The sequence below is a fragment of the Salmo trutta genome, chromosome 36, assembly GCF_901001165.1.
Source record: "Salmo trutta chromosome 36, fSalTru1.1, whole genome shotgun sequence".
NCBI classification, from domain to species: domain Eukaryota; kingdom Metazoa; phylum Chordata; class Actinopteri; order Salmoniformes; family Salmonidae; genus Salmo; species Salmo trutta.
The window spans coordinates 13,650,667-13,670,837 of NC_042992.1; the positions used below are offsets into that span (position 1 = coordinate 13,650,667).

Below are 20,171 nucleotides of genomic sequence, written 5' to 3' on the forward strand. Positions count from 1 at the left end.
CATTTGAAAGAAACGTGCTTGCTTGTTGTCGCCAAATCGCTAGGGGCATTTCTCTGGATGACGAGACCTTCCCTCTCTGTACATAGCATATATATATATATATATATATATATATATATATATATATATATATATATATATATATATACCCATGCCGGAAATAGTAAGCCGTTCGCCATATGCAGTAGCTTCTACTATAGGTTTCTTCTCCAGATGAGTGTTTTCGAAAACAAACAAGTAATCTCGCCCCAAGACATCCTATTCCCCTCTCTGCCATTTCGTGTGGACATGGACAAATCTGTATTGTAGACAAAAGCAGGGAACCACCAGAATCTTGTTAGAGAAGATGGATGCCGTCATGTGGTTGGTAGTAAGCGTGTCATTCCCATGTTGACCGGGCCATGGGCCTAGGGGAGGTCGCATTCTAAACTTTCATTGATTCAATCCAATTCAAATGTGTTTCACATGCATAAATTATAACATCGAGCGACATAATTTATGAATGGCACCTCCCCCCTTCTTCCTCTCCCACCATAATGTTCTCTATAGTATGCCTACCCTACACCCACCGCAGTCTCGCGTGCGCGCAAACCTCCGCAACACTGTTGCCCCTTGCTATATCCGTGCGCGCACTGCTGTTTTACTACTTCGACCCAGCGGCCAATGGGAAGCGAGGCTTTGCAGAGAAAGGCACACAAATGTGATTCTAGTAAAAGATACACTGGGTTCTCACGGAATCTCTTAACTCACATAGCTCGCCAGGTTTTTCCCCCCAACACCAATCCACTCTTCCCCTCATTTTCTCTCGACTCCACGGTCCCCACCCCAGATTCCCGTGACATTTTCCCAATCCAACACTTAATTGAGCAACTGGGATTCCTCACGTGCGGGGTTGATTTGTAGTTTGAACACGTGGCTCATTCAAAAAAGCCGGAATATCCTCGTTTTTTTCCTTCCCCTTCTTCATATTGGTTCTATTCAGAGGCGGGCACGAGCCTTAACGTGTGTGAATTTCTCTGTCTCTTTGCCAAGGGGTTTGGAGGAAGACAAAAAAGTCGTGTCTCCTCCTTTTTCACTCAGTCAGCTATCGTTTTGGAGAAACGGAATAAATAATTAAGATTTTTTTTTTTTTTTCGCGATAGAGAAGGGCGAGTAAGCGCAAACGCGACGAGGTTGCCCGTCAAATATTTCTGTGGCTTCAACGACTGGGGGAAGCACGCCACCGCCACTCCGTTGAGTAGTAAGGCGATTTTGGCGACTCCAAACCCGAGAGAGTAAATCACGATTTCCTTCTGCGTAAAGATTGTCAATTTCAGCGCAGAACATGAATAAGCTGTACATTGGAAACGTGAGTGAAGAGGCGAGTGCCGAGGACTTGGAAACTATATTTGAGCAGTGGAAGATTCCGCACAGTGGTCCGTTTCTCGTCAAAACTGGTTATGCGTTCGTGGATTGCCCCGATGAAAAGAATGCAATGATGGCCATCGACATTCTTTCAGGTGAGACAATAAAAAAGGCGTTCGAGCGGTGCGTAAACGGTGCTTTAATTGCGGAAATGGCTACGGGTTTACTTTAACCGCTGTAGATGGATGCATGGAGCCCAATAGGGTGGGGGTGTATCCAAGCTTGTCGCCTTGCCTCACACTTGGCTCCTGACACCGTAGAAGGATAGTCCATTCCTTTGATAAATTCAAAGTGTGAGTTTTATCTAGTACAAAAACGTTGAAGTTACTTGTTTGAGTGAAGGAAGGAACGCCTGTCAGAGCAATGGGGCACACAGGCAGTGGCCGCACATTGTGGGCTTGTGTCTAACGTGGATCACTTCGATTAAATGTAACTCTGTAATGTTACTTTTGTTGCCGCCTTTGAGCTTACACTCTCTTCGTGGACCAACAAAGTCGCAATGGAAGTATGGCCTAACTTGTTAAATTATAGTACACAGTGCATGTGCCCTATGCTGACACACCAGGTGGCTTAATTGTGTATTGGTCAAATGTAGGCCAACGAAATGCAAGACTAATGCAAACTACTTTTTATTTACAATTTAGAAACGACAACAAATGTACGCAATGTGGGACAAACTGGCATTCAGCAGGCCACAATCTAGAAATAAAAAATTACGATTTTACGAATTATCCTCGTATTGAGCTCAGGTGTCATGCTTGTCACCGATACCATATTTAACCGTTTAGAATAGACATTCACGTTACGTTGGGTGAAAATAAAGTCATTTGTGTAATTTGAATGGTCACACAATTGTGCCTCGGATTGAAATTAACGTAATTTCGTGCCAGGCCTTTTTGGTCATAAACTATAGTTGAGGCCTACTTTTGGCTGCCTATGAGAACAGCTGAAGAGAACAAAACTAATTGTGAACTAAAATTGCATTTATTCTCCTCACTATAGGTAAAGTTGAACTACATGGAAAACTCCTAGAGGTGGAACACTCAGTCCCTAAACGTCAAAGGTAAATTCTGATTATAAACTCATGTATTGTCCAACTGATCCATTTACGCTATAAGGGGCTGCTGCTGTCCTCAGCCACATTGTACATATCTCCATCGACACTTCTGGAAACATGTTATTTTTGTAACGTTATTTGATTGAAGTCGTCTGTGTCTTGTAGTCAGTGTTTGGGGCGTCAGCAGGAAGGGACGAAATGTTTGTTCATTTGGGGCAAGCAGAAATTCATAGGGTGTGTGTGTAGAGGTCGAATTATAAGGGCATGAAGGATCTCATACCGTCACGCCTATGGCGACCTAAAATATGCTGCTACTTTTTTTGGGTGAATAATGTACCTTATTTTAGACACCATTCCCATCTGTGGAAGTAGTTAGCCTATATAGTGCAAATCTCCAAGTGTTTAACACTTGGAAACTGTAGGGCTATTTTAAGCAGCAATAGCATTCTGGGCCTGCTTAGGTGTGTGTACATGTATGAATGTGTGTGTTGAGGCGTAGGCCCTCTGAAGTCGTCCATTTGGGAAGGATCTGGCCGTGATTCTCCCTTGCTGCCCCACGCTTCTGCTCTCTTTGCGATGGTGCACGAGATGGACTCGGAAAACCCCCGGTCTACTAAAGACCATGTAGCTCGGTGTAGGCTACAGTCAACAGGATTAAACTATGCTGAGTTATAGCCTTTAGTCTTGGGCAATATTGATCCTCATTTACGTGGACGAGGGAGAAAAAAATGAAACAATTTGGCGTGGCGTGTAGGATATCCGCCACATGAAACATTTTGTCCTTTATTAAACCTTTCTTGGATTTTAATTGCTGTCATTGAAATGAGTAATTATTGTAATCATTTGAGGATTTGGAGGAAGAGGATTTAGAGCCGAAATGCACTTTAATGTGTTTAGATGTGCATTTTAATGATTTTAAATAATTTGGGCTAAAAGCAGTAGATAAAGGCTGCTGCTATGTTTGTAAGGAATTAGAAACAAGCATCTGATCACAACTTTTAAAAATGTATATTGAAGTCAAGTTTAACAGAATTAGGATTTGTATAATTGCCGATACCACCATTTAGGCCTACTAAATCGAAAAATCTGTTTTATTGACGTTCTGCACAAAATGGTGTTAACATATTTAAAATATACAATTATTATAGTGGATATATTTATTTGCATGTTTTGAATTGTCCATGCATTGAATTGTCGAGGTTAGGGCCAAAATGAACTTCCGCAAGGGCTTCCCCTAAATACGTTTACTGCTTTTAGCTCGTTCATTATTGGGATGGAATCATGAACCTATTAAAAAAAAAAAAAGCCAAATCACTCTGGTCAATTTGTTGACCTTTCCCCTCCCAAAGTGCTAGATATTTTGTTGCTAAATGATTAGACTTTGACATGTGTAGGTTTACACACACTGGCGATCTGTAGTGGTAGGCCTTTATAGTAGGTAGGCCTTTTAACTGACTTGCCTAGTTAAATAAAAATATATAGTGAAGTGTAAGCCTGGTGCTTTTTGGCCTCCACCTACAAAAAAAGAGAAAGACGAAGTCCCCCTTTTGCCACAGGAAAGGTTATAGGAGCGACTGGGAACAGTATCCTGCCCATCACACACACACACACACACACACACACACACACACACTGAAGTGTGCACTGGGGCCCCTCTGCATTCCAGCCCGCTGAGTGTCAGCTGGAGGCTCGGCCAATCACCACAACTTAACCTTTGAACTTGTGGGAAGGGGAAGTGCGAGCAAGGAGGCAGAGGCTCCTGGTGTCCTCCAGTGTTCCAGGGTGGGACCGTAGACATTAAAACCAGTAGATGGTGATAGCGCTGACGTCATCCACTTATTCCTGTGGAAAACTCCCAATGGCACGTGAAGCCGGAAGTATTTGAATTTGAAGCCCGCCATATTGCTGAATGGCACCAAAAAAATATTTAAGGATCATGGTGAAAGTGGCCTTTACTAGCAAAGGATTGTGGTCAATGTAGTCATTTTCATCCTGCCTGAGTCAACCTTAATGTCTAAGGCAGAGGTATTCAAGTCTTGCCCTACGAGGTCCAGAGCCTGCTGGTTTTCTATTCTACCTGATAATTAATTGCACCCACCTGGTGTCCCAGATCTAAATCGGTGCCTGATTAGAGGGGAACAATGGGGGGGTAGTGGAACTAGCTTTGAGGTCCAGAGTTGATGAGGGCATGAGCTTCATTGTAGCCTGCCGTCCCGTGGCTGGTCTGTCAGCACGTGGTCATGTATGACTACAAATGTAGTAGTCAGAATGCATCACTATTTAATTAAATATCTTGATTTATGGCGAACTTTTAAAAGATTCACCGTGGGAATCGAACTTGATCCTCATCAACAAATTTTAGATCCCAAAACGTCTCTATAAATTGTTTAGCCGTTCTGGGGATCGTAATTTCCATATGCTTTCTAGGGCAGACCAGGGGCCTCATAACTGTTGTGTAAATTTCACACTATTTACGTCCGCCCTTTCTGAAAAGACTGCACTCGTACAAAAATATCTAGAGATTTATGAACTTGTCGCACGCTATACATACGAATGTTTCCCATTTATACATCAGAATGTCCTGAAATTCTGCGAACAAACATTACTACTCCACCTGAAAAACGGCCATTATTCACCTTTTTATGGTGACAACAATAACCCCTATTTTCTGCAAACTTTGCAAGTATTGGAATTAGGCCGAGTCAGTTTTCTGAAAGAAATGGCGAACTTGATCAAAGGTCTTTGGTGGTTTGATAGGCATGACATTTTCTGCACACCTAGGCTACCTGACAGACAACGGTATTGAAAGACAAACACAATTGCAAATTGCTGTGGACCTGTAAACAGGTGTTTTGTTTTTACTTTTTATTTAACCTATACGCTTCACTGCCCACGACTTCTGACACGACGTCTACTTAGTGGTAGCCATACACACTTCAATGCAGAAGATGAGCTCTCTGTTCACCTGTTAAATTCTACTGTTTGTTATAAACCACGCTCCCTATCTTATAGAGCAAAATACTTGAAAAAATAGCCTGTCTAATGGGGCCCAATTAATTTGTTGTAGGATACCTCGGGAGTATGGACCTATCAAGGCCAGTAAGGTGAGGAATTTATTTTGCAAAGGTTATGAAAATATATTATGTTTACAAATAAAATATGATCTACACACACAATTTGAAATGACAGTATTGAGACGTACGGAAGTAGCCTGTACTGCCCTACCAAGCAAAAAGGCAGTAACTGTTCATAGCTTGGAACTGAGAAATATGGGTTTAATTTACCTTGGTTTTACAGTAACTTTATGCAGTTACTGCTAACATGACCCCAATTTTCTCCAAAACACGAGGCAGGATACTTGTCCACACGATTAAGCATGTAGTCATTTTTGCTACAATGAATAACACATTTCTCACCAAATGAGCAGTTACTGCCTTTTTGCGTGGTAGGGCAGTGTAATCGTTCGTTCTACCGCTAAACTACGCTCCTGACCAGACAGCATAGAGCAACGCGCTTGAAATAGTAGTAAATAAATAAGCTATCAAGTGTCCTATTAAACGAAAGATCAGAAGAATGGTATTGTAACTTGTTGTAGGCCTATAAGCTACCTGGTGAGTATGAAAACATCACAGGAAAGGTGAGGAATTTTTTTCAGCAATTGAATTAAAGTTTATTTAACTAGGCAAGTCGGTTAAGAACAAATTCTTATTTACAATGACTGCCTAGCCCGGCCAAACCCTAACCTGGACCAATTGTGCGCCTCCCTATGGGACTCAGAATCACGGCTGCTTGTGTTAACAGCCTGGAATCGTAGTAACGCCTCGAGCACTGAGATACAATGTCTTATACCGCAGTGCCACTCTGGAGCCCATAATATAATTAATATAGCCGAGCAAAATAGATGCCTATTTCTAAATATTTTAGAATGCCAAGATAAACTAAATTGATCTCTCTTCTCACTAACGACAAACAATTGCATATTGTTATTAACCTGTTATTTGTTATGAACGAGTCCATCTTATCCGCCATTTAACAAAATACTTGGCTGCTTGCAATGCAATAGTTCCACCACTAGAAACTGTGTACACATGGTCTAAAGTTTGTGGGAAGCTTCCCACAATCTCACTTCAAGTGCAGTTTTTTAAAAATAAATGGCAACTTTTGCGTGTGAACTAGCGCACCCATGTTTGGGTCATATTTTGTACATACACATGGTTTATAAGTGAGGTCCCAGGGCTTTTGGCACCGCTAGGTTGCTACGCATTAGCCGACCAGCAGAGCTCCAGACCAAACACTGGGGGCCTGGGTGGGATAGGCACATTGAGGGGTGCGTGCAGGTTGTTGGGGTGGGGGGGCTAGGTTTTGGTGCAAGTGTGCCATTTGCCTTAGTCCAACTCCAAGGTGACATTTTCCATAGTCGCTGTTCATCTTTGGCCTACATAATATAATCTCTGTAGCTTGATCATGAGGGGTTACAAGAGTTGAAAATGCAATAAGTTAAGGTTGTTTAGGGGCCAGCGGACAGCCACACAAATTTAGGGTATAGGTGTATTTTGGCTACTTATAGTTGCTCACTAATTAGCTTAATTTCATGTTTACTCTCATGCCCTATTAGCTGTACTAGTCAGTTTGTAGGACACACACAAACCCTATAACATGTTACACTGTGACCTGATTAAGCTATATTCATTAGTTTGAGTAAAACACTGAAATAAAATATAACTCCCAACTGTTTGAAAAAAAGAATGGCGTGATTTGAGAGGTGGCCCGTGTGTGTCGGGGCATTCAGTCAGGTCAAGGGGCGAGTAGGAAGCTGCTGTGTAAGTGTTGATGAATCAGTGTTATTGAATGTCAGTAATGTAAAATTCCACAACTCGTACCAGTCTGCCTTGTGAAGATGGTTCAACTTGAACCTAGTTTAGTATTAGTCTAATACCTTTTTTTAATATTTTTTTTTTATACCAGGCAACAAATATGAAGTTTTATTGGCACAGTAACTTTCTCACACGTTCTAAAACCGCAGATGTAGATAAAATATGATCAATATTCTCATCAAATGGCGAAGGGTGTAGGTCATTAAATCCTAACCATCGTCATTTAAACAAAAAAATACACCCATTGCTCTATTCATTTAACTAACAGACAAAAAAATCCCAAGTCGTAAAAGCAAAGCCCACTTCCATGGTCATTCTAACCCAGTAACTGCGGCTTTGTGAGGAGTAGTAGCTCCCAGCTCATATTAAAGAATTTGGGGTCAGGAGGTCACTGTGGGGCCCAACCTGCAAAGAAGGGATTTTGGATGGAAACACGGAGGTGCCCGAAATTCTCTATGGCCCCTTGTCCCATCTAGCTAGTGGGACTAAAGGGCCCTAAACTCACTCATGCTTATCATGGCGCAGGAGACACTGATAGTGTGGTTTTTTTTATGCTACAGAACCATTGCATACCATGCTGCAGGGAAAGTAAAATGTTTAGCTATTTATGTGTAAATCATCAGATTTAATTAATATTCAAATTCTAGCTCAAATCAATTTAGCTATTTTTTTGCTATACATTTTAGATTTTTTTTTACTGCAGAATGGACAGTTGTTGGGAAGTGGAAGGGCCCATGTAAGAGTGCAGCGGAAAGTGAGCAGTTTTTTGAGTTGAGTCATTCAGAACGCCTGCATATTGAATAGTCAATGAGTGTGGATGGATGGGCGTTGAGCACAGACCTGGGTGTGAGTTGGTGTTTCTCCTGACATGGGTGGGTTTTATAGTGTGGGTGCCAGTGTTTCTGTTGAGTATTGTTTGTATGATAAGATGGATGGTGGGGGGAGGGGTAGTGACATGGATGATCATGGTAGTGAGAAACGGGGATGGATGTGGGGAAGTCTGTTGCTCGACATGGGATTCCTCCTATGGGTTTTACACACACACAACATCACATGACAACTCAGCCCTCGGTCCCCACACCCCTCCATGTTTCTGTCAGTGGACTTTGTGTCCATGGAAACGAGACCCCACCCCTACAGGGCAGAGGGCCCTTGTGCCCCCCCCCCCTCCCCAAACCACCCCTTTTCCCAAATCAAAGGCTGGGACAGGGGAATGCACCCCCACCCCAATAACCCGGCTGACTTCGTCCGTGTGTGTGGAGCTATAGGCTAAACTGGCTTGAAGTGCTTGGTGCATTTGCACATTTTGCACAGCATTCCCACTGCAATGCAGAGCAACGCACACACGGAAAAAGGGGGCCGGATCAGCCAGGAATGGCACAGTAGACCGGAAAGGGCTGGAATTCCTCTCGGACGCCTAATGGTGTTTTTTTCTACAATTCGCCATTTAGAATCTATCTTTATGGTCCAAATAAATGAATACAATTCATTTGAGGTCCTGTTGGTGTGACAATGCTGAAAGTTCCTCCAGATTGAGAGTGCATGTTAAAGAATCTGTAAATCTTTGTTTGTACGTGGGGGGATGGAAATAAATGAATACCAAGGGTAAATGTCATTGAACTTTCCCCTACTAAGTTTTCACTGTGGCCTAGTCCTGCATGCATGGAAGCCCACAAACCTTCTAGACTGCACATGTGGATTTCTGTGCATCACATATGCTCCAACGTAAAGCTTGTTTTCTCTCTGGGCCGTGTGTGTGTGTATATAATGAAGTGTGAGCTGGGCCGTGTGTGTGTGTGTGTGTGTGTGTATATATAATGAAGTGTGAGCTGGGCCGTGTGTGTGTGTGTGTGTGTATATAATGAAGTGTGAGCTGGGCCGTGCGTGCGTGTGTGTGTGTGTGTATATAATGAAGTGTGAGCTGGGCCGTGCGGGTGTGTGTGTGTGTATAATGAAGTGTGAGCTGGGCCGTGTGTGTGTGTGTATATAATGAAGTGTGAGCTGGGCCGTGTGTGTGTATATAATGAAGTGTGAGCTGGGCCGTGTGTGTGTATATAATGAAGTGTGAGCTGGGCCGTGTGTGTGTATATAATGAAGTGTGAGCTGGGCCGTGTGTGTGTATATAATGAAGTGTGGGTGTGTGTGTGTGTGTGTGTGTGTGTGTGTGTGTGTGTGTGTGTGTGTGTATATATAATGAAGTGTGAGCTGGGCCGTGTGTGTGTGTATATATAATGAAGTGTGAGCTGGGCCGTGTGGGTGTGTGTGTGTGTATATATAATGAAGTGTGAGCTGGGCCGTGTGGGTGGTGGGCTGAGAAACATCTTTAAGGCTACCAACCAGCCTGTTCATCAAAACACTAACATTTGACTCACTCATTGACATGCACAGCTTAAAACCAGTTGAGTAGGAAAGCATGTTTTCAATTTGAACTCAATCATATTTCGATTGTATTAGACTTCTCTACTCTTTTAAACTTTTAAGTCCGTGAAGAGCAGGAGTGTGATATGCACATCCTAAACTTGAGGAACAAATAATACAGATGAAGAATTGAGGCCTGCTCATTGCTGCTCTGCAAAGCTTTAGTCCTGACCCACAAACTACAAAGTTTCCAATGTGTTTTCTGTCAGGTGTCAAAAGATCTTTTGACATTTCATGGTAACCACACCCAAGTCTTCATTTCCTGGTCAAAACTGTGCTTTTCGCCAATGATATGGATTTTTTTTGTTGGTCCTTGTGGAAGGTGTTTGTTGTTTTTGGTGTCGTTTGTCTTGTCTAGATGTCAGTGGGAGAAGTTTACAGTAAGATTGTAGGGGTTAGGTTTTTGTTAGGAGTGTTGGATATCGTGTTTTGTGGGTGGGTGTACGGTCTGTGTAGAACTGAGTAGGGGTCAGTCTGTGCTGGAACTCCCAGCTGCATGTACATTGTGTTCCTTTAGTGTGTGGGAACAGGTGCTGGACTTTAGAGCAGCCTGGACACTGTTCCCACGTTTATATCTCCCTGGTCCAAACCATCGCCTTTTTATCAAACGTGTCACAAGTACACCAAATTACATAGTACATTTTAGTCATTTAGCTGATGCTCTTATGCAGAGCGACATTTTTCATACTCCTTTCCAATACTGGTCCCCCATGAGAGTCGAAACCCACAACGCTGGCCTTACAAGCGCCATGCTGTACCACCTGAGCCACACGGGACCTGTCTTGAACTGTTTATATCCAGACTCGTTACAATTCACTACTCCAACCAAGCATTTGTATGACCTCTAAAGTATTTGTGTCCTTGGTTTTCACAATGTTTTCATTGAAACAACATTTTCAAAATGTGATTTGGAGTTTGAAATGCAGGACATTCTGAATACTAAGCCAGAGTTGTACAGTAATTGGTAGGATAGTCTGTTCTGCGCCACTGTGCTCCTGTTGACTGTGATGTGAGCGCTCCTTCGTTCTGAATCCCCATCTGTTCTCTCTGCTTTGACACAGCTAGTGGAGATTCCCTCTTCCCTGGGCTTGGCATCCCTCCCTTTTCTGCGCTCACTCTCCTCCTCTGCCTTTCTCCTTTTCTTCCTGTCTCTTCCTCCCTCCTTACCTCTCCTCCCTCCCACGCCTCTCTTCCCTCCCTCTCTCCCACCCGATGCTTCTCATTATCAGCTGGTTTGAACAGTTTCTCCACACGATCAAGCTACCAGTCCAACAATGTAACAGCCTCTCTCTCCTTCCCTCCCTCCCGCTCTCCATCCATTCCTCCCTCCTCTGGTGCACACCCGCTGGGCTTGGGAGTGGTATTAAAACATTAGTCATGTCCACAGCTTGTGCACCTCTCCCCTCTTACAGAGCACAGAATGATGGAAGGAGGCACCTACTAGCTTGCTGTTTTATTACTTTAATTTTTTGAACGGGTCAATTTGTCCGTTAGCCCAACCGACCCTTAATGCTGACTGACTCTCCCACTCTCTCTTCCCTTCTCTACCCCTCTGTTTCCTTTTAGGAGCTGTAAGCTGCAGATCAGGAACATCCCGCCTCATCTGCAGTGGGAGGTAAGTGTTAATTGGTCCATTGGTAAAGCTTTGGATCTAACGATCTATACTCGGTCCTGTTCAATGGGAACTAACGTTAAAAAAATACTTTGAAACAGGATGTGAATGTAAGGCTTTTTATTGGGTGTAAACGAGTCCACTGACTAGGTTCTTTGCCATCTTTGCATTCCATTTTGGTTTTGGATTCACTCATTAGTTCTTTAGAACAGAGGCTGGTCTTGCAGGTCACCATTTTTCTTCTGGCTGTCCCATTATGGTACTTTTATACATTTTAGTCATTTAGCAGACGCTCTTATCCAGAGCGACTTACAGTAGTGAATGCATACATTTCATTTCATGCATTTTTTTTTTTTGTTGTACTGGCCCCCCGTGGGAATCGAACCCACAACCCTGGCGTTGCACACACCATGCCTGGCGTTGCACACACCATGCCTGGCGTTGCACACACCATGCCTGGCGTTGCAAACACCATGCTCTACCAACTGAGCCACAGGGAAGACCCAATACTTAGGCTCACGCCCCAAATGGCACCTTATTCCTTATGTAGTGCGCTACTTTAGACCAGGTCCCATAGGGTCACTATGAAGGGAATAGGTTGTGTTTTGGTACTTAATTTACCTTTTTAGTACAGGTACTAATTTAGCAGTTGATTTTTGTCAGACTATTTCGTCCAGAAAAACCTGATAAGGAGGTAAGTGAGTAGCAGCATAAAGCAAGCATAGAACAGTCTTTTTCAAGCTATTGTTGGTGGTAATGACAGTATCATATTTCTAATGTGCCTACATTACCTCATCTATTTCATTGCTGCAGACTTGTTGGTTGTTGTGCTCATGCCGTGTGTGTGTGTGTGATCATTGGAGCTGTGGTCGTCTGTAACGCCAGAGGATTACCTTTTAGGCGGGTGACCTACTAATACACTGCAGGTGTAGAGTAAGGTGTGTTGTGCAACAAGAGTGTGACACGCATGGCGTGTGTGCGCGCATCCCCGGCCTGTGCGAGAGATCAAACCTTGCTCATCTAGACATGGTCAGATCTGTTGTTATTTCTACACACCACCTACTCCCATTCATTATCAATTGGAATTGCCCTGCAGTACTGCCTTCAGAAAGGGATTTATACTAGTGGTCGTTTGTCTCGAGAATCAGACGCATTCTTAGTAGGCTTGGGAGATGTACGTTATACCAGGGTATTTTCAAATACTGACGATATGATTTAATACCCCTGCAGCAGGGTTGTGCTATGCCACTGCTTAGAACTATACGTTTAGCAGAACTATAAGAAATGTAACGTGTCAAATTATATCCAGCGCTAGGCTCCAGCTGTGCATTTGGTTTGCTAACTTGCTAGCTAAGTACCTGATGTCAAGCTCAAGCTTATTGTTTACAGCAGAGACATTCAAACCCCTCCTGGATCAAGATCCCTGGTGTCTAAATTGTTTGTGCACAAAAAAACATTTATTTCGTTTTTTTTATAGCGCCCCTGGTGTGCACTTCTGGTAATACTGTTTATCCCACTATAGTACAGAAACGGTATGAACATTTACCGCTCAACCCTAAGTCATCTTTGGTATTTCCCACAGGTTGCTCATTTAGTTCCACTTGTCTAAGATAATCCTCGATCCTTTCTGCTCGCTGTCTAAATAAGATAATGGACTGGGTCTGTTTCACAGGAAACATCTACTTTACAAAAGGATGGTTTGTCTCATTTTTACCAAATAGAATACAGTTAATGGACAACGTTCTCTTCCATTCTAAACTCGTAGTGCATAGGCCAAAGTATGACTGATTTGAGCCTCTCCACCTTTGACTTAACTGTTCTAAATTGACAAAAAGCATTTTGTGCTGGTTGGCTTGTCTTGTGCTGTGTAAATGGGCGGTAGTCTATAGCATGTTATCTAGCTGATGGTTATTTGACCAGAATGGGGATAGGGAGGGACTGACCACAGAACAGTCTTTGACATAAAGGAGACCTTGTATCTTATCAGGGAGATAACAACATGGTGCCTCAGCACACAGCCATGCAGGCAAAGAGCTGGCTTGTTCGCTAGGCTAGCTCGTGGTGGGTGGGTGGGCCTGCTCTGTGTTGCCTCCATGTGCTATGGACAGACACTCACAGAATGTGTAGCATTACTCCTGTCCCACCCCTCCCCCAACCCAACCACCGCTTCCTGCAGGAATGCACTCCACCCTTTCCTGAATGGCCTGGATTCTCATTGGCTGAGCCCTGGAGACGGGCAGATGTGGCAGCCAGTGAACATGCAGGTGCTCTTCACCACAGGGAACGTAGGATCAGTACTGGAACAGCCAATGGGACGGCTTTGAGATGGTTCAGGGGCGGGAGGGAAGGGGATTGGTTGGTTGGGAGAAAGGGGGCAGGGAGCGAATCTAATTGTTCAGAAAGGGGGGTTGTGAGTGCTTGGGGGTGTGGCTTTCAGTAAGCCTGGGCATGATTGGAGGTCCTCTCCCTGTAGGCTGTGTTTGGACTCCTGTCCCTCGCTCTCTCTCCCACCTTCTCATCCATGACTACACTTGAAGAGGAACATTAGATCTATCTAGTGGAAGTTTTCCAGATTGGTATGGCTCTGACAGATTTTTGGTCTCTTTCTCTATGGACTCACAAGTGGATAAAGATCAGTTCAGCTTGATAATGTGGGGAAATTAAAGATCATGAATATAGAAAGATCTCTCTCCTGCTTGACTCGTACAGCCTGGTTGATGGGTGGTGTTGAAGGGCCAGTTGGATCACAGGGCTGATGACAACCTTGCCTTTGTGCTGTTGTCTGTGCCCAATGTTTGTACCATGTTCTGCTGCTGCTACCATGTTCTGCTGCTGCTATGTTGTCTTGGGTCTCCCTGGGGGGGGGGCGCGCTCATATATTTGTATTTTTAATCCCAGCCCCCTTCCCGCAGGAGGCCGTCATTGTAAATAAGAGTTTGCTCTTAACTGACTTGCCTAGTTAAATAAAAGGGTACATATCTAGCTAGATGTACTCGGGTTTATTTGAAATTAGCTTCAGCATCACATTCCAGCTCAAGCTTCATCCATGTTACGGTGGTAGATATTGGTTGTGCATCTGCTTACTGGAGCCTGGTCCATCTGGGCTCGTAACTGCGTGTTCACATGGCTAGTCCAACGCCAAACTGTCAATGAGATGATGCTGAAACAGCAACCCATGTCTGTGCCTCAACTTCATTTTTGCCAAAATCTAAATGAAAGAAGTTTACCTGCAGATTTAGCAGGACATGTGAAATTGATTATTAGAAGGGCAGTTTTCCTGATGCATATCTTTCTTTGGTGTGCTTGTCAGAACAAATCTAATATTTTGGTTTTGAGCTGTTATCAATGCACAAGTCCCTTTTTTACGAAAGTTTTACTGCACGTTTTAGTTTCAAATGTCTATGTATTTGAACATGACTATTTTTAACTCATGAACATCTTGATGAATAAAATATTTAATCAGTCTTCCTCATTTGGTCTGGAGAATGAAGGAATTTGATTGGTCTTCAACTCACGGCTCAAACACTTCATTCAGGATAACTGGAGTTTAACCCTGAGTTGGCCTACCATGGAGCAGGTTAGTTCTGGAGTATTCGTTGCCATAGAAATGTACCTGGCTAAAAGGTGAGCCACATTGGTGGTACCGGTTATCCTGAGTTGCACTCAATTACCTGGCTAATTCCTCAGACCAGATTGGTAGTATAGGGCTCTGGTGTTACCCATGCGCACATGGATTTTGGACTGTGTGTGTGTGTGTGTGTGTGTGTGTGTGTGTGTGTGTGGAGTAGGGTCCTGAGAGCACACAGTCTGAATGTATTGTTTTTAAAAGTGTATAAACTGCCTTTAATTTTGCTGGACCCCAGGAAGCGTAGTGGGGATCCATAATAAATGCAAATATTGATGAATGTGTTGTGGCTTAAGTGTAAATGTTTATCGTGATTGGCCCATGGGCTTGACATTGGGATGTGGCTGTAGTGCGTTGCCCCTTGACCTTTCGGTCAGTTTTGCATTTCCCCCACTAATAGTTACATTTAGAATTGGGGGAGGTAAATCTGATCCTTGATCTGTACCTAGGGAAACTTATCCCCAGGGTATGTGTTCCTGATCACCTGCTGGGTGTTGACGAACGTTGGCCTTAACCTGTATAATCTTACAGAATTGAAGTAAAATTGCTCTGCTGTTTCCTGTTTTGCACTGAACTAACGTCCTGTCCAGGGTCCTGTCCAGGGTCCTGCCCTGTCCACTGATGCATCAAGCAGCCTCACGCTACAGAAACAGGAGATAGACATAGGCTGTTCTCTCACACAAGGCTTACTTACTAAACTGTACTTACTAGAAAGCCAGTTTGAGTCCCCATGACAGTGTGAAAAATACATTGGTGTCTCACTGGAACTCCTCTCTGGTCTGGTTCTAATCACATTCTCTCCCCTGTGGTTCTGACTCAGGTTCTGGATGGCATGTTGGCTCAGTATGGCACAGTGGAGAACTGTGAGCAAGGTACACACACACACACACACACACACACACACACCCCTTACCCTTTCTGTTTCTTCTGTATCTGCTGTTTCTAGTAGGTCTTTGTTCAAGTCTGTGACTGTTCAGTTCAAGTGCATGTTTAGTGTATAAACTTGTATTGCCCTGTGGGTGTTAAGTCTGTGCTCTCCCTCCCTCCACAGTAAATACAGACACAGACACGGCAGTGGTCAACGTCCGATATGGTGCCAAGGACCAGGCCAGACAGTAAGCACACCTTACTTTAAGACTGCTCTTGTACAATGCAGAGACTTGTTTAGGTGGTTTGCACCTTTCCCCACACTGCATTTGAATTGATCCCCTTTGATTTGTTAGTGCAGCGCATTCCTCGTCACCCTCCAAAGCAGTCCATTCTAAGTTGCTGCTTTAGGAGTAACATGCTGGCTGAGAGAAGCAAGCTCACTGCTGCCCTCTGGTGTGTGGAGCCCTGACCATTCCTGATAAAGTGGGCGTGGACAGTGTGTGAAAATGAATGGGATCATTTGAACAGTCAGTCCTGGCCTTGAAGAGCAACAGGGTTTTGTTCCACCCCTACACTAATACACATGATTCTTCTAATGCTTTTATCATCCAGATCTTGTTTCAGTAGTGAGAGAAAAAATAAAATTGTCAGTTGACTTTGGATCACAACTGACCTTGCATCAGTAGCCTATCCAGAGGGGTCAAGCAAGTTCCTGTGACTGACAGCTTTATATTATCAGTGCCGTGACACTAGCTATGTTTCTATTAACTTGGAAACTGGATCCTGGACTTCCTGACGGCCTCCTCCAGGTGGTAAGGGTAGGCAACAACACATCTAATACTCCGTTCCTCAGCACAGGGGCCCCTCGGGAACGTGCTTAGTCCCTTCCTGTACTCCCTGTTTACCCACGACTGCATGGCCAAGCACGACTCTAACACATCAAGTTTGCTGATGACACAACGGTGGTAGGCCTGATCAACGATGAGACAGCTTATAGGGAGGTCAGACACCTCTCCCTCAACTTGAGCAAGACAAAGGAGATGCTCGTGGACTACAGGAAAGGGGGGGGGGGGGGGCGAGTATGCCACCATTCTCATCAACAGGGTTGTAGTGGAGCGGGTCGAGAGTTTGATGTTCCTTGGTGTCCACATCACCAACAAACTAACATGGTCCAAGCACACCAAGACAGTTGTGAAGAGGGCACTGAAAAGATTTGGCATGGGTCCCCAGATCCTCAAAAGGTTCGACAGCTGCACCATCGAGAGCATCCTGACCGGTTGCATCACTGCCTGGTATGGCAACTTCTCGGCATCTGACCGTAAAGGCACTGCAGAGGGTAGTGCGTACAGCTCAGTTCATTACTGGGGCTAAGCATCCTGCCATCCAGGACCTATATACTAGGTGGTGTCAGAGGAAGGCCCAAAAAATTGTCAGACTCAAGTCACCCAAGTCAGACTGTTCTCTCTGCTACCGCATGGCATGCGTTACCTGAGCGCCAAGTCTAGATCCAAAACGCTCCTTAACAGCTTCTACACACAAGCCATAAGATTGCTGAACAATTATTCAAATGGCCACCGGACTACTTACATTGAACCCCCCCCCCCCCCCCCCTTTGTTTTTACACTGCTGCTACTTGCTGTTTATCTATGCGTAGTCACTTTACCCCTACCTACATGTACAAATTACCTCGACTAACCACATTGACTCAGTACCGGTACCCCCTGTACAGTGCATTCAAAATATTCAAACACCCCTTGACTTTTTCCACATTTTGTGGAAAATGGATTCAATTGTTTTTTCCCCCCTCATCAATCTACACACAATACCCCATAATGACTAAGCAGAAACACATTTTTAGAAATGTTAGCAAATATATAAAAAATAAACTGAAATATTACATTTACGCCAGTATTCATACCCTTTACTCAGTAATTTGTTTGGCAGGGATTACAGCCTCGAGTCTTCTTGGGTATGATGCTACAAGCTTGGCATACCTGTGTTTGGGGGAGTTTCTCCCATACAGATCCTCTCCAGCTCTGTCAGGTTGGATGGGGAGAATCGCTGTATTTTCAGGTATCTACAGAGCTGTTCTTTCAAGTTCGAGCTCTGGCTGGGCCACTCAAGGACATTCAGAGACTTGTCCCGAAGCCACTCCTGTGTTGTCTTGGCTGTGTGCTTAGGGTCATTGTCCTGTTGGAAGGTGAACCTTCGCCCAAGTCTGAGGTACTGAGTGCTCTGGAGAAGGTTTTCATCAAGGACCTCTCTGTACTTTGCTCCGTTCATCTTTCCGTTGATCCTGACTAGTCTCCCAGTCCCTGATGCTGAAAAACATCCCCACAGCATGATGCTGCCACCATGCTTCAGCGTAGGGATGGTGCCAGGTTTCCTCCAGATGTGATGCTTGGCATTCAGGGCTGAGAGTTCAGTCTTGGTTTCATCAGACCAGAGAGTCTTGTTTCTCGTGGTCAGTCTTTAGGTGCCTTTTGGCAAACTCCTAAGTAACAGGCACATGACAACCTGCTTTGACTGGCGTCCTTCTGGCCACTCTACCATAAAGGCCTGATTGGTGGAGTGTTGCAGAGATGGGAGAACCTTCCAGAAGAAAAACCATCTCCACAGAGGAACTCTGGAGCTCTGTCAGAGTGACCATCAGGTACTTGGTCACCACCCTGATCAAGGCCCTTCTCCCCCGATTGCTTATTTTAGCCTGCCGGCCAGCTCTAAGAAGTCTTGGTGGTTTCAAACTTCTTCCATTTAAGGCTCCCGAGTGGCGCAGCGGTCTAAGGCACCGCATCTCAGTGCTAGAGGCTTCACTACAGACCTGGTTTGATTCCAGGCTGTATCACAATCGGCCATGATTGGGAGTTCCATATGGCTGCGCACGATTGGCCCAGCATTGTCCAGGTTAGGGCTTGGCCGGGGTAGGCCGTCATTGTAATTAAGATTTTGTTCTTAACTGACTTGCCTAGTTAAATAAAGGTAAAATAAAAAAGAATGGAGTCCACTGTGTTCTTGGGAACCTTCAATGCTGCAGACATTTTTTTTTTTGGTACCCTTCCCCAGATCTGTGCCTCGACACAATCTTGTCTCGGAGATCCACGGACAATTACTTTAACCTCATGGCTTGGTTTTCACTCTGACATCCACTGTCAACTGTGGGACCTTATATAGACAGGTGTGCCTTTCCAAATCATGTCCAATCAATTGAATTTACCACAGATGGACACTAATCAAGTTGTAGAAACATCTCAAGGATGATCAATGGAAACAGGATGCACCTGAGCTCAATTTCGAGTCTCATAGCAAATGGTCTGAATACTTATGTAAAGGTGTTTCTGTTATTTTTTTTTTAAACAAAATTTGCCAACATTTCTAAACTTGTTTTCACTTTGTCATAATGGAGTATTGTGTGTAGATTGAGAAACAATTTAATCCATTTTAGAATAAGGCTGTAATGTAACAAAATGTGGATAAAGTCAAGGTCTGAATACTTTCTGAATGCACTGTACATAACCTTGTTATTTTTATTTTATTTGTGATTTTTTAATTAAAAAAATTACTTTTTATTTAGTTAATATTTTCTTAACTCTATTTCTAGAACTGCATTGTTGGTTAAGGGCTTGTAAGTAAGCATTTCACGGTAAGTTTGTATTCGGTGCATGTGTATGTGGCGCATGTGACAAATAACATTTGTGTGGCTGGCCGGGCGCCTGCAGGATGACTTCGGTCGTCAGTTCAATGGTGTTTCCTCTGACACATTGGTATGGCTGGCTTCCGGGTTAAGCGGGCGGGTGTTAAGCTGCGCGGTTTGGCGGGTCATGTATCGAAGGATGCATGACTGGACCTTCTCTCCTGAGCCCGTTGGGGAGTTGCAGCGATGAGACAAGATCCTAATTGGATATGATGATATGGGGGGTAAAAAAAGACCATTTATTTATGCCTAATAAGCCATTGTTAACTTCCCGTCTGGTTATTTAGCTAACAGCTCACGGTCACCCTATGTTAACATATAGGATATGGATTCCGTACAGAGAAATTATTTGTTTGAAAATGCAACTGGGGCCATGACATAGCTTCAAAATTATTGGGCAATCATTTTATTTGAAAAGCACAGTTTCCATCATTTGTCGCAATAATTAACGTTCAACAAAATAAAAATCAACCCCATCGAACGGGTAAAAATTCTCTTTTAGAAAATGTATCCTATATCTGAAGTTTCCATTACATGTTTTATTTTTTTGCCACATTGCTTTTTTCAAATAAACCTGCATCAATGGAAACCTGCCTAGTGACTGACAGCTTTTTCTCTGT

At 43.9% G+C, this 20,171-nt stretch overlaps 1 protein-coding gene across 2 annotated transcripts in view; it reads left to right on the forward strand.

Moving 5' to 3' along the window:
• Positions 1-698: 698 nt before the first annotated feature.
• Positions 699-20,171, forward strand: part of LOC115175478 (insulin-like growth factor 2 mRNA-binding protein 3) — a 44,572-nt gene continuing 25,099 nt past the window's right edge. Inside the window, exons 1-5 of one of the 2 annotated variants that reach the window (XM_029734725.1) lie at positions 699-1,499; positions 2,407-2,467; positions 11,320-11,368; positions 15,811-15,862; positions 16,042-16,105. In XM_029734725.1, coding sequence (XP_029590585.1) covers positions 1,325-1,499; positions 2,407-2,467; positions 11,320-11,368; positions 15,811-15,862; positions 16,042-16,105 — 401 coding nt within the window. In that variant the 5' untranslated portion in view covers positions 699-1,324. The remainder of the gene's footprint in view (positions 1,500-2,406; positions 2,468-11,319; positions 11,369-15,810; positions 15,863-16,041; positions 16,106-20,171) is intronic. The other variant, XM_029734726.1, reaches the window with a different exon arrangement.